The 14,548-nt window shown below is 55.1% G+C and overlaps 1 protein-coding gene across 2 annotated transcripts in view; it reads right to left on the reverse strand.

The window, feature by feature from the left end:
- The window catches only part of CUNH16orf74 (chromosome unknown C16orf74 homolog), a 45,343-nt gene that overhangs the window by 17,462 nt on the left and 13,333 nt on the right, over positions 1-14,548 (reverse strand). For both annotated transcript variants that reach the window (XR_005202651.1, XM_017543657.2), the window contains exon 2: positions 11,966-12,011. Coding sequence is in view for 1 of the 2 variants with exons in the window: in XM_017543657.2 (XP_017399146.1) it covers positions 11,966-11,993 (28 nt within the window). In the remaining variant the exon portion in view is untranslated. The remainder of the gene's footprint in view (positions 1-11,965; positions 12,012-14,548) is intronic.

The raw sequence follows: 14,548 nt of genomic DNA on the forward strand, positions 1-14,548 counted from the left end.
AAAAAAAAAAAAAAAAAAAAAAGCAGAGAAAAGTTAAATGTTTCCTGCTAAAAAGAGAGGAAACATGAACTCCTGAGGTACCAGTTTGTACCCATCAGATCGGCAAAAATGGGAAGCTGTTAACACTGTGGCCTCGGTCATCTCCCGCGGGGGGAGGGAGAGGGGGGCCTCTGGTGTGGCTTCAGGGGGGTCACTGGCAAAGCTGTCAAAATGTAAACCGTGCACACCCTCCAACCATCTAGAATGTTCCACCCTAGGATGCCTTCTGAGTGGATGGTCTGTAGAAGGATTTTTACTGAAGTCCTGCTTGGCACAGCAAGCCAGGTTTGGGTTTGAGGGCGGTGGTATGTGCACACGGCGGTGCTATGCAGCTGCAGGAGGTGGACAGTGCCACGCGGGCAACAGGAGCCATCCTTGGGCTATGCTGTTGGGTGACAAGAACAGGGCACAAGAGCAGGCCGGGGCCCAGATGCACATCTGCTTCCTGGAAACCAGGCCCCTGGGAGGGAAGCAGCAAGGGCCCAGCCCGGGATAGCAAGGCTGGTCCGCTCCAGTGCCCAGCCGTGCCCAGCCGTGCCCAGCAGCTGGTAATTGGTCAGCACTGCCCTAACTTTCTTTTACATTTTTTTTTTTTCAGAGGCAGGGTCTCACTCTGTTGCCCAGGCTGGAACGCAGTGGCACCTGGCTACATTTATTTTGTAGAAATTGGGTCTATGTTGCCGAGGCTGGTCTCGAGCAATCCTCCTGCCTTGGCCTCCAAAAGCGCTGGGATTAGAGGCGTGTGCCACTGCACCTGGCCTGCCCTGGCTTCCGAGTCTCCAGCAGCAGAAAGCCAGGGAGACCCCCGATGGGACTGTGGGTGCCAGCACCCGCCTCATTCTCCCCCTGTCTCCCTGGAGGCTCACTCCCCACCTCCCCTGCCCCACGATACCTCTAGAGCACGTGGCGCTTGCCAGGTCCTGAGGAAACTGCAGGGTTGTGTTCCCGAGGCCCTCAGGGTTCCAGCTCAGCCACACTGTGGCTCAGTGACCTTTACCACCCGACACCTCAGCTTCTGTATCTACAGTGGGGAAAACGAACGGTGTGGAAGCCTTGCTGTGCGGATGACAGGAGATGGAGGGAAAGAACCGAACTGCATGGCGAGGTGTGAGCTTTGGGAGCGCTGAGCTCCCTGTAGGGTGATGGGGATGACGGGAAGCCACCCCTGCTGGCAGGAGGGTCAGTCTGGGGAGGGTCTGCATTCAGTGGCTAAGGCTGAGCGCGCACTCATTCTGCAAACATTTGTTGCAGGGCCTGTGTGTGTCAGGTAACCAGGTCTTGGGCCAGGTGCCAGGGCTACAGGGATGAATGAGGCAGTGTGGTTCCTGATCCCGCAGAGCCAGGAGTGTGAGGAGGAGGAGAACGTCCTTGGGAACTGTCACCCGAACACCAACACTGAGTGCTGAGGTGTAGACCAGCTGGGCTGACCTATCCAGGCACAGCTGGGGACAGCGCCTCGGCTCCCACCTGCTGCATCACTGGCCCCGCCTCCCTTCTTCCTGAGGACATCAGGGGCCCGAGGTTTAGCTTAAGCATGGGTGACTGATGGGGAGACCGGCTAAGTCCCTGCTGTGAGCCAGGAGGGCTGCCCCCGCTGCCCTGGGCAGGGGGTGGGGCGAGATCAGGCGCCATCTGCTCCCTCATTTAAAACAGGCTTTGATGATCCACCCCACTCCCCTGAGCTGAAGGGAGGCTGGAGGGGATGTCTCTCAGGAGCTCCTGCCTCCTGGGCAGAGGTCTGTTGAGAAGGTTCCAGAAAGAGCCCTGGAACCGAGCCTGCACACCCGGGTTCCCAGCCAGGCTGGCTTGCTCACTGTTGCCTTGGGCTGTCAGTCCCCACCGCAGCCCCCATCTACAAGGCAAGGGCATTGACTGTCAGCCTGGGCTGCCCAGGAGAATCACTAGGAAGCCCTCTAGAGCACCAGTGCCTGGAACCTCTGGGGAACCGGCCAGGGCTGCATCTGTTTGGAAGCCTTCCGGGAGATTCTCATGTGCGGCGGAGGTTTAGACTCCTGGGCTAGAACGATTCCGGTGCTTTGCATTGCTTCTATTTTGAGATAGGGTCTTGCCCTATTGCCCAGGCGGGAGTGCAGTGGTGCAATTTTGGCTCCCTGCAACCTCCATCTCCTGGCCTCAGGCAATCCTCACACCTCAGCCTCCTGAGTAGCTGGCACTACAGGCGCATGCTACCATGTCCAGCTAATGTTTCTATTTTTTGTAGAGATGGGGTTTCACCATGTTGCCCAGACTGGTCTCAAACTCCTGACCTCAAGCAGTCCGCCCGCCTTGGCTTTCCAAATTGCTGGCGTTACTGTGCCTGGCCTGTATGACTCTCGGTTCACACCTGCTGGCCCCAGGGACCTCAGCTCCTCCAGCTCAGCCTGGCCTCCATACCTGCCTCCTCACTGCTCACCAGCTCAGCACGCTTGATCTTGCCTCAAAGCCTTTGCATCTGCTGTTCCTTCTGCCTGGAACACTGTTCCCTGCATCCACATGGCTGACTCCAGTGTCAGCACCACAGAGAGCCCCTCACCCTTCCTCATCCCCTCAACTGCACCCCCTTGCTCAATTCCCTTCACGGTGCTCACCACGACATCCAGCCTGCTGGGTGTGCGTCTGTCCACACATGCTTTTGGATGTTTATGTCTCTCCCACGCAGACAGGAGCTCTGCGCTGCTCACTGCTGCATCCCGAGGGCTGAGGGTGCTGCCCGGTGTGTCTCCGGTACTCAGTACATGCTGTGAGAAGTTGCGTGGGACACACCCTCATGTGGGCTCTGTCCCCCAGAGGAAGGGAACTGGTACCCTGGAACACCTACTGTGTGTTGGCCCCTGTTCACGGCGTGGGTGTGGAGGTCAGCAGAGCAGACAAAGACCCCTGGAACATGGTGGTGGCACAGCAGGCAGCAGGCCAGGACCTCAGCCAGCATCTCCGCAGGCAGGAGCCTGCAGCCCATTTTACAGACAGGGACAGGAAAGCTCAGGGAAGTGGGGCACTTGACCTTGGCTATTTTCTTTTTTTTTGAGGCAGAGTCTCGCTTTGTTGCCCAGGCTGGAATGCAGTGGCACAATCTCATCTCACTGCAACCTCCAACTCCCGGGTTCAAGCGATTCTCCTGCCTCAGCCTCTCTTGTAGCTGGGATGACAGGCATGCGCTACCGGGCCCAGCTAATTTTGCATTTTTAGTAGAGTCAGGGTTTCTCCATGTTGGTCAGGCTGGTCTTGAACTCCCGACCTCAGGTGATCCGCCCGCCTCAGCCTCCCAAAGTGCTTGGATTACAGGCATGAGTCACTGTGCCTGGCCCTTGACTTTGGCTATTTTCTAAGTCCTGGTGCAGCAGGGATTGCATTCTACCATGTGACCTCCCTTCCAATGTATGAAATTCCCAATTCGTTCTGAAAACCGCTCAGCTGTATTAGTGGTTTTAGACACTTTCTTTGCCCTCCCATTTCATGGAGCTCCTGTCCCAGGGACGGAAACTCCACGTTCCCTGCCTGGCTCCAGCGGGCTGCTCCCATCCTCTCCGGCACTACGGCCCCTCCAGTTCCTCCACCATGCGCGCCAGGCTCCTGCTTGCTTCCCAGCCTGTGCCCATGAGTTTCTGCTACTGGGAACACCCACCCCTTCCCCACTCTGTAGCAGGCCAGCTCTTTAGACTGGGCTGCTTCCTGGGTGATGCCACCCCTAGCCACCCTGGGTAGGCAGTGTCAGCTTCCATCCAGCACTGAGTTAGCACTCAGCTCATTCCTCACCTCTGTACCCTTCTGGTGGCCGAGACCACACTGCCTAGTTCATCCCTGTAGCCCCGGGACTTGGGCCAGTGCCCAGCACACAGTAGGGATGCCACGCATGTTTGTGGGAGGAACAGCCTCTCACGCAACTCTGGCCTGCCGCTGTCCACCAGCGGAGCCAGGCGTTCACACTGTCATGGGACCATATGGAGGGACTCTAGACTTTGGGTTAACCAGGGGCCAGACGCAAGCCTCTGAAGGCAAATCAGAAAAATGGGTGTTATAATGGCCAACCACCAACCACCTCTAGGCTGAGCCCCCTGAGCAAGGGAGTGAGAGCCATGCCTGGCAGCCAGGGGTCCCCACAAAAACAAGGAGAGTCAGAGAAATGGTCACAGTCAAGACCCTAAAGAGGTGTGACAACTAAGTGTCATGTGGGGTACCGGGACAGAAAAAAATAGATGGGGGAAATTTGAATCATGTGGACATTAGTTAATAATAACAGATCTGGCCGGGCATGGTGGCTCACGCCTGTAATCCCAGCACTTTTGGGAGGATGAGGCAGGAGGATAGCTTCAGTGCAGTTCAAGACCAACCTGGGCAACATGGTAAAACCCCCATCTCTACTAAAAATACATAAAAAGTTGGCTGGGTGTGGTGGTGCTTGCCTGTAGTCCCAGCTGCTCAGGAGGCTGAGGTGGGAGAATCACATAAGCCCCGGAGGTGGAGGTTGCAGTGAGCTGAGATTGTGCCACTGCACTCCAGCTTGGGCAGCAGAACCAGACCCTGTCTCAAAAAAACACAAAAAGTGTGGACATTAGTCAATAATAATGGATTTGGCTAGGCGCAGTGGTTCATGCCTGAATCCTAGCACTTTTGGAGGCCAAGGCTTGAAGCCAAGAGTTTAAGACTAGCCCGGGCAACAAAGCAAGACCCGTTCTCTACAAAAAAAATTAGCTGGGCATGGTGCTGTACACCTATAGTCCCAGCTGCTTGGGAGGCTGAGGCAGGAGAGTCGCTTGAGCCTCGGAGATCAAGGCTGCAGGGAGCTGTGATTGTACCACTGCACTCCAGCCTGAGCAACAGAGGGAGAACGAGATCCTGTCTCAAAAATATAAATAAGTAAATAAATAAAATACTAACAAGTAAATAACAATGGATTTGTATTGATTCATTTGTGGTAATGAATGGCCGTGAGTGTAAGATGTTAATAACAGGGAAGCTGGCATGTGGGAACTGTCTGTACTAGCTTTTCAACTTTTCTGTAAATTAAAACTGTCCTAAAAAATAAAGTTACTCAAAAAAAAAAAAAAAACATGCAACCAACCCCAGACAAAGCCTTCATCTTTCTCACCAAGCCCCAGGCAGCCCCAAGGGACCTTCCCAGGACAGGTGCTGGGACCAGTCTCGTTCCCACGAGCCTGTATCTATGGTGATGCTGGAGCTGCCGCCCCACCCCCAACCCCCACAGAACCTCAGATACCACAGGGGTCCTCCCAGGTAGCCCCGATGCCCCAGCCAGCCACTCCAGTGGGAAAGCCCGTGCCTCCAGTTTAACTCTTCCTGCGGGAGCCCCCCACACCTGCAGCCAGCTCCATGGCGGGAAGCTGCAAAGGCTTCTTGGGTGCCATCTTTAGTGCTTATCAGAAAACCCTCGGGACCTGACCCAGGAGACCTTTCCAGTCGCCACTCTCGCCACTCCATTTTACAGATGCAGAAAGTGAGGCCTGGGCTTGGGAAGTGACTTGCACAAGGCTGCAAGCCAATCAGAGGCAGACTCGGAATATGAACTCAGGTCTCTGACCCCTGAGCCACTTTCGCAGTGATCCTCAAAGTTACACAGCCAGTGGAATCCCCCGGAGGACATGCTGAAAACCCTGAGTTCCTCACTCAGTTGGTCCAGTGGGTCCTGAGAATCTGATGGTCCGACTGGTTCCCAGGGATGCCTCTGCAGAAGGTCCCAGACCCCACTGAGAACCACACAGCAGGACCACACCATTTCCTTGGTTGTGCCGCCCTGCTGGAGCCCGGAGAGGGAGCACTTAGGAACCACGAGGTGACTCGCCCTTTCCCCTTCCGTCTGTGGAGCCAACCTCTGCTAACTGGCCATGTGGCCTTGAGCCAGTGAGAGATCCCCTGTGCCTCAGTCTCTCCATCTGTAGAGTTCCGCTGTGATGAGGATGGGCCACGCCCAGCTCCTGCTGATGCCAGGACATGCCAGCCCTTATAGGGTGAGGCACGAGGGAGATGTTCTTTGGCCTGTGGGACACTCCCATGGGTCACAGTCACCACCGCCAGGCCCCCCTGAGCAGAGGGACTCCGCTTAAGGTCTGCCAATGCAGCCCCTCTCCTTTGGACTCGGGAATAAAGGGGTGCTGGCCCAGCCGTGTTTCTCCCACGCCACCCCCTGAATATCTACCACCCTTGGATTGAGTCTTTGTTGCCAGACTGGAGAAGCACGTTCCTGCCCCACACAGGGGAAGCTCAGAGGTGAACTGATCTTATGGGGGCTGAATAGTGTCCCCAAAATTCACATCTACCCAGAACCTCGGAATGTGACCTTATTTGGAAATGCGGTCTTTGCAGATGTAATTAGTTAAGGATCTCGTGATGAGCTCATCCTGGATTTAGGAGGGGCTCTAAATCCCAGGCCTGGCATCCTTAGAAGAGGAGAAGAGGGAGACTGGACACAGGGTGACTCGGAGAAAGGAAGGCCACGTGAACTTGGAGGCAGAGCCTGGACCCAGGACGCCTGAAGCTATCAGAAGCAGGAAGAGGCAGGAAGGTTCCTCCCTTGGGGCTTCCCAAGGAGGGGGGAGAGGGGCCCTGCCAGCGCAGATTTCAGAACCAGGAGAGAATAAAAACAGCTGTTTTAAGCCCCCCAGTGTGTTGTCATTTGTCACAGCAGCCACCGAACAGTTATGCATAGTAGAGATGGAAGCCAGCCCAGCAGCGGGTGGACCCCACCCCGGCCAGCCACATCAGGTGCCATCGACACAAAGCCAGCCCAATGGGGAAGGGGCCTACGCCTTCCTGGGCAGCTACATGGCCTCAGTGCCCATGGGGGAGCTGAGGGAGGAGGAGGTGGCGAGGGCTGGGGCTTCACACCCACCGTGACCCTCACATTGCTGAGTGGGCTCAGCCCACGTCTCCTGTAACCACTCCTCCTAAGGGAGCCAGAGCAGATCTTGGAGCTGCCTCCGTGTAGGAGCCCAGGTCTCACTTCTAGTAGGTGTGACTGTACCTGGTCACTTCCTCTCCTTGGGCCTCCATTTCCTTATCTGTAACGTAAGGCTTTGCAAAATGAGTGCCAAGCTGCCTCAGAAAGCCTACTTTAGTTCTAGAGGGAGAGATTCCCAGACTGGAGGGGAAGGGAAAGGAGGGCAGCAAACTGAACCCCCAGACCAGGCAAGTGAACCCCCAGACCAGCCAACTGAACCCCTAGACCAGCCTCTGAACCCCCAGACCAGCCACTGAACTCCCACATCAGCCAATGGAACCCCCAGATCACACAACTAAACCCCCAGACCAGCCAAGTCACCCCAGTCCAGCCAACTGAACCCTCAGATCAGCCAATTAAACCCCTAGAACATCTAACTAAACCCCCAGTCCAGCCAAGTAATCCCAGGCCAGCCAACTGAACCCCTAGATTAGCCAATTAACCCCCACATGAAATAGGTAAACCCTCCTAGACTGGCCAACCAACCCTCCAAGACCAGCCAGGTAAAGCCCCCAGCCCAGCCATGTAACTTCCAGACCAGACAACTAAACCCCATAGATCAGCCAAAACTCCAGACCAGACAACCACCAGACCAGACAACGAAACCCCACAAACCGTAAAACTAAATCACTAGACAACTGAACCTCCCCAGATCAGCTAACTGAATCTTCCAGACCAGTGAACTGGACCCCACACGTTAAAACGATGTTTGGAATATACTGAATTAAATAAAACAGTAAAATTAATTGTACCTGTTTCTTTTTACCTTATTCATGGGACTGCTAGAAATGTTAAAACCCATTTCTACTGGGTGGTGTGGCTCTGGGTAGGAAGTCCCTGGGCAGAGTCCTGTCTTTACGATCCCTTAAGTCCTCTCCAAAACGCAGCACTCAATAAAACCTGTGGGCTGGATGCAGGATGCCTCAGTTTACCCCAGAGGAAACAGGGGCCTCGAGAGACAAGGTCACTCACCCTAAGGCAGCAACAACTATGTCATTTGTGGGGCTCAGTGGAAAATGAACATGTGAGCCCACTGTTCAATATGTATTTAGAGCATTAAACTGAGCACGGGGCCCTGCACAGCTGCAGAGGTCACATGCCAGTGAAGCTGGCCCCGCTCCAAGGCCAAATCGTTGTCAACGGGCAGAGCTGGGATTTGAACATAGGAAGGCCTGGAGCTAGGGCATAGTACAGGGAGGGTCACCTGGAAACAGCTGGGCAGGTCTGAGTCCCTGGGCTAGGCTGTGAGTCTAGAGCAGAGGAACAGAGGGCCTGGGTCCTGGCAGGTCCCACCTCCTGGTGCCTGGGGCAGCGTGCAGTGTTGAGGCCCCAGGAGTGAGAGAAATTGTACCCAGGGTTGAATGGTGCCCGCTCCAAAAGATGCATCTAACCAGAACCTGTGAGTGGGAATCTGACCTTATGACAGTAGGATCTTTGTGATGGGATTTTTTTTTTTTTTTTTTTTTTTGAGATAAGGTCTGGCTCTGTCACCCAGGCTAGAGTACAGTGGCACAACCTCAGGCCACTCCAACCTCCACTTGCCAGGCTCAAGCCTTCATCCCACCTCAGCCTCCCAAGTGGCTGGGACTACAGGCGTGCACACCACTATTCCCAGATAATTTCTGTATTCTTTCGCAGGGATGAGGTTTTGCCATGTTGCTCAGGCTCGTCTCAAAACCCTGGGCTCAAGAGCTCCTCCTGCCTCAGCTTCCCAAAGTGTTGGGATGCCAGGCAGGAGCCACCGGGCAGCCCTGCCGATGTAACTGAATTAAGGATCTTGAGATGAGATGATCCCTGAAGAGGGTGGGCCCTAAAGCAAATGACGGTTGTCCTTAAAAGAGAAGGGAAGACAGAAGAGGAAAGCCACGTGCCACGAGGCAGAGGCTGGAGCTAAGCGGCCACAAGCCAAAGGACGGGTGGTGCCACTAGAGGCTCTGGAGCCCCTGACGGCTTCCAGAAGAAACAAGGCCTGCTCACACCTGGATGGCACACCCCTGGCCTCCAGAACTGTTTTAAACCACCTAGTTTGGGGGTAATCTCTTACTTACGGCAGCCCATGTTATAGAGTTCCTGGCTACTTCAAATGTCAAGTTGAAATGTTTCTCTCTGGGCCAGCATTCTGGGAGGCCGAGATGGTCAGATCACTTGAGGTCAGGAGTTCAAGAACAGCCTGGCCAACATGGTGAAACCCTATCTCTACTAAAAATATAAAAATTAGCTGAGCGTGGTGGCACGTACCTGTAATCCCGGCTACCCGGGAGGCTGAGGCCGGAGAATTGTTTGAACCTGGGAGGCAAGGGTTGCAGTGAGTAGAGATTGTACCACTGCACTCCAGCCTGGGCGACAGAGCGAGACTCTGTTCCCCTCTCCAAAAAAAGAGTCCTAGCCCCCATGCTCCCCTTTGCCTGAGTCACCCCCATGCTTGTGTGGGCCTCATCACCTTCAGAGACCCAGGCTGGGCGGGTGGCAGTGGGCAGGGACCAACAGCAGCAGAGCCAGCCATGAAAAATGGATGAACAAGCGGCACTCGGGGCAGGAGCCGTTCCAGCACTTAGCAGCTCTAGGGCCGTCAGGAAGGCGGTCCTTTTAAAAGCTCCCAGCCCCAGGGGCCCTGAGCTGGCTGCCTGGCATTGATTCATGAGGGGCGGGGGCGGGGGGTGAAGGTGGGAGTGCATTTTCCAGGTACTGTCAGGATCTGCAGTGTCTTGGTCTACCTTCCTGGTAAAGCCCCAGCCTTGGGCTGGAAGGAAAGTGGTCCAGAGACACCTCCAGGGCCTGGTTTCTTCATCAAAGATGTCTTGACACAATTGCCAAAAGGTGGAAACACCCCAGTGTCCGGCGTAGGATATGCGGATAAAGAAAATGTGGTCCGTATACAGGATGGAATATTATTCAGCCGTGAAAAGGAACAAATCAGTGACGAATGCTACAATGTGGATGAGCCTAGAAAACGTCACGCTGAGTGACAGAGGCCGGACACGAGAGGACAAATGCTGTGTGATTCCACTTAAAGGACATCTCAAGAGCAGATACCTAGAGACGGGAAGTAGAATGGAGGTTGGCAAGGGCGGGGGGGGGAACGGGGAGTTCGTGCTTAGTGGGGACAGAGTTTCAGTGGGAGATGATGAAACCTTCATTCTGAAGATAGCGGTGCTTAATGCTACTAGTACGCTTCACGGTTAAAACGCCAAGTTTTATGTTACAGATACAATTATTCAAAGAAGAAAAATGGCCTTCATGGCGTCTGTCAGGCACTGGGAAACTCATGTCTAAGAGAAGAAAGTCCTCCAGTTTCAAGGCCTCAGGCTAGGTCCTCTCAACTACCGTCTGCTGCTGGATCAACCTCAGCCACTCACACATACTCATTCAACAAACATCTCCTCACTCCTGTGGGCTCAGCCTGGAGTCTCAGAGGAAGCCAGGCCCTGGAGGGGACACAGGCTATTGGTGCCTGTCCAGCATCCCATCCCACTTAGCAAATGACACCTGGGTATTCACCAGGGGAACCAATCTCTTTGCAAGCAGTCTAGGAGGAGCTGTCAGTCAAGATGCACCGCCCTCCAGGCCAAGGGGGCGGGCCTAAGACCTAAGCTAGGCCAATCAGATGCTCTCCTGGAGAGGATTCCTCCCAGCCTGGGAAGCTGAAGGGTGGTCCATTCATCCTGGCTCCCAATAGGGACCTTTTCCCACCTCCTTACTTTACTGTTCCTGTCGGCTCCCCTCGACTTTCCGGTAAATTCCTTGTTTCCGCTTCTGTAGCTTGCATCCAAAAACCCTAAGCCTGCCTAAACCCAAAAGATGGGCTACAGAGCCTGATGAATTTGATGAAGGAAATAATGCAATTAAGAGCAGCCACTGCCCGGGTGTGCCAGGCCCTGCTCTCGCGCTTCTGGTGACCTGAGACACGTCCACCATGATCCCCATTTTACTGATAAGGAAACCAGGGCCCTTGCTCCAGGTCTCACAGAGGCCATGGGTAGGCCAGAACTCACACTATGCAGGTGAATCCCAGGCAAGCTCAGCTTCTGGCCACCTCTCCAGGTGGGCCGGTGGCCTCCACCTGGAAGGGGCTGCTGAGGTCAGGCAGGTTGCCCCGGGGCAGGCTAGGAGCCTGGCCCTCACACCACTGGCCACAGGACGCTTGGAGCCAGAGTTGGTCTCAGGCAGTGGAGCCTCAAGTCAGAGCCTGGAGTCTCAGAGGAAACCAGGCCCTGGAAGGGATGCAGACTGTACCTGTCTGGTATCCCATCCCACTTAGCAAACGACACCCCACTTTTCACCAGGGAACCAATGTCTCTGCAAGCAGTCTTGGAGGAGCTGTCAATCAAGATGCACCGCCCAGCTGGACCAGGTGCCGCCCATGTGACTCCCAGATTTTTGGCTGAGGAGACCAGAGCAACTGTCATTGAGGTAAAGAAGAGGGGCAGCAATGGACTTGGGGTGGGAGGCCTCTCGCCACATTGGTCTGAGGTCCCCCAAGGCCATCCACATACAGGACAGAGGTCTGGACTGCCTTCACCAACACCCACAACACCCTTCAGTGGTTGTGTGTCTTTCTAGAACTTTCTCCCGCTGACCTGCTCTCCCAGCACCAGGACGCTGGACCTCCTATCTGGCTGTTTACAGGCCCGGGTGTGCCTGTGAAAGCAAACAGCCCCATGTGTGCCTGGCTCCTTCGCAAAGGCCACCCCTCCCTCACTCTCCACAGCCTGAAATTAGTCCCCCTGAGGGGGAAGCTGAGACACCAGGGCACTGCCACCTTCCCAGTCACTCACTCATAGTGAAATGGAAGGCCTGGAGGGATGCTCAGAGTCAGGACAAGCATTTATAGAGCACCTGCTTTGTACAGCACTGCTTAAGGGATGGTGCCCCTTTCCCTCTGCAGGGCAGATGGCCTCATCTCCCTCCCTCCTGTCCCCTAGCCCAGCCCACCCCCTGCCACGAGAGCTGGTGGGGGCAGACGCCCAGCCTTACCTTTCAGGCAGGACATCTTGAGCCCCATGTCGGCGCCTCCACAGGCCTGTGGAGAGAGGACAGCGTTCAGAGAGGGGTGGCCACCGCTTGTTTGTATTGGCCATGTGTGGCCAGGCCCCCACCCCAGCCCTGGTGAGTACAAGACAGAAGGTTGTGGTGGAGAGAAACCACCAGCCTCTAGGCCATGCCACCTGTGAACATCTGGGCTGGAGTCTGTGCTGGCGGAAAAACTCGAGGGGGCCTCAAAGTTAAATATACACAGGCCAAGGTGGTGACGGCAGCCCTGGCTCTGAAAGTCGCTGGAACCTAGGAGGTGGAGGCTGCGATGAACGGACGGGGGGAACCGACACCGCTGAGCTTTCATTTCAAGAGCCACAGGAGGGCTGCTGCCGCGAGCTGTGAAGACCTGCCAGCCGGGGTGGGGGTGGCCCAGAGGCCCCCAAGGCGGGTGCACCTCCCCTTCTAATGCTGCCCCGTTTTTTTTTTTTTTTTTTCCTAATGCAGGTTCTCTGGAATCTAACAGCCTGAGCTCTAGAGGACACGTGGCCCCCAGCCCACAGGATATTAGAATTGTCCCAACCAGTGTTCTCATGATGTTCCTTCCACATGAGGCATCCTTAGAGTTCTGAGCAATTGAAAAATAAAATAAAAGCAGCAGCCGGCGGTGCGGGGCCCCCGCGTGCCCTTGACACTCACTCCTCACTAACAGCCCTGCAAGGTACTATTACCGTCTCCACTTCCAAGACACAAAAATCAGGGTTCATGGAGATGGCGGCATCTGCCCGAGGTTATCGGCTTACTAGGGATTGTGGGGCTGAGACTCGAACCCAGGACTGTCCTGATCCCCAGGCTGGAGCCCCACCCCACAGAGACCTGTAGTGTCCAGACGTCCAGAGGAAGATAGAGGCACAGGGGGTGGAAGGAAGCAGGGGGTGGGAGGTCAGGCAGGAACGGGTGGGGAGAAGCCAAAGATGGATTGGACCTGGGGTCTCTGGGGCTGGCTTGGAGTTAAGAGCTTATTCTGAGGACGCCAAGGAGCAAGTCTGCTTTCTAGAGGGCTGTACGGCTGGGGCCAGTGAGGAGACCCTGGGCCTGGCCCTTGCCTGCAGGCTGTTGGTGGACTGGCAGCATCAGTACCCTGGGGACTGGGGAAAAAGGCAGCAGCTCAGGCCCACCCAGGCGCACAAGGCCCCAGGGACTCCTGTGCCTGCTGACGCTACAGATACTTGCTCTGGGCCAGAAAACAGGAAGGTGATTGTGAAGACAGCAGGTCAGGAAGGGTTCAGAGGGAGAAGGAGCTGGAAGTCCAGGTGGAGCTAACAGGACATGGATGGGAGATACCACCAGGACAGAGACTGGGGGCCTGGGGAAGGGAGGGAGGGCCATGACACTGATGGGAACAGGCTTGGCCGGCTGCATATGAAAGGCGGCTATTCCAATTTAGCAGCGGTCTCTGGAGCTTCCCCACTGCACCAGCTGGGCCAGGTTCCAGCTTGGCAGCTCCCAGGCATGTGACGGCGGATAGTTTATCTCAAGACTTCATTTTCCTCAGCTTTAAAATGGGATCAGGTAACCAGGCGTGGTGGCTCACGCCTGTAATCCCAGCACTTTAGGAGACCAAGATGGTTGGATCACCTGAGGTCAGGAGTTCGAGGTCAACTTGGCCAACATGGTGAAACCCCATCTCTACTAAAAATACAAAAATGAGTCAGGCATGGTGGCGGGCACCTGTAGTTCCAGATGCTCGGGAGGCTGAGGCAGGAGAATCGCTTGAACCCGGGAGTGGAGGATGCAGTGAACCAAGATCGCAGCACTGCACTCCAGCCAGGTGACAGAATGAGACTCCATCTCAAAAAAAAAAAAAAAAAATGGAATGAGGCACATAACGGTCATTGAGTAGCAGTGAGGGCTGGGTGTCAGGAGGTGACCTGCACTGGGGACAGAAGAAAGGTCCAAGCAACATCAGCTGCTGCTGTCCTTTATGACAGCGAGGGAGGGAAGGGAGGTGGAGGTTTCCATCTAGGCCTTTTCTCCAGGGCCTTGCTGTTCCCAGAGTGGCCCACGGAACCGCAGCACAGGCTTCCCGAGAGCTGTGCATACAGGGCCTCAGGCCTGAGCTGGCCCTGCCCACTCAGAACCTGCATCCATGTTACAGCCGAGGAGAGCTGGGCACTGCGCATATCACCCAGGAGCTTTACAAAATACTGCTTCATCTGGATTCGGTAACTCGCCCCTGTCATCCCAGCACTTTGGGAGGCTGAGGGGTGAGGACTGCTTGGGGCCAAGAGTTCAAGACCAACCTGGGCAACATAAGAAGACCCTGTCTCTATAAAACACGCTTGCACAACCCCTAGCCCTGCCGCCTGCAGCTCAGGACAGCTTTGAACACAGCCTAACACAAATTCATAAACTGTCTTAAAACATTGTAGATTTTTTTGAGAACTGTTTTTCAGCTCATCAGCTATCATTAATGTATTTTATGTGTGGCCCAAGACAATTTTTCTTCTTCCAGTATGGCCCAGGGAAGCCAAAACATTGGACACTCTGGCTATAAAACATTTTTTAAAAATTAGTTGGGTGTGG

The sequence above is a fragment of the Cebus imitator genome, unplaced genomic scaffold, assembly GCF_001604975.1.
Source record: "Cebus imitator isolate Cc_AM_T3 unplaced genomic scaffold, Cebus_imitator-1.0 Scaffold159, whole genome shotgun sequence".
Taxonomy (NCBI): domain Eukaryota; kingdom Metazoa; phylum Chordata; class Mammalia; order Primates; family Cebidae; genus Cebus; species Cebus imitator.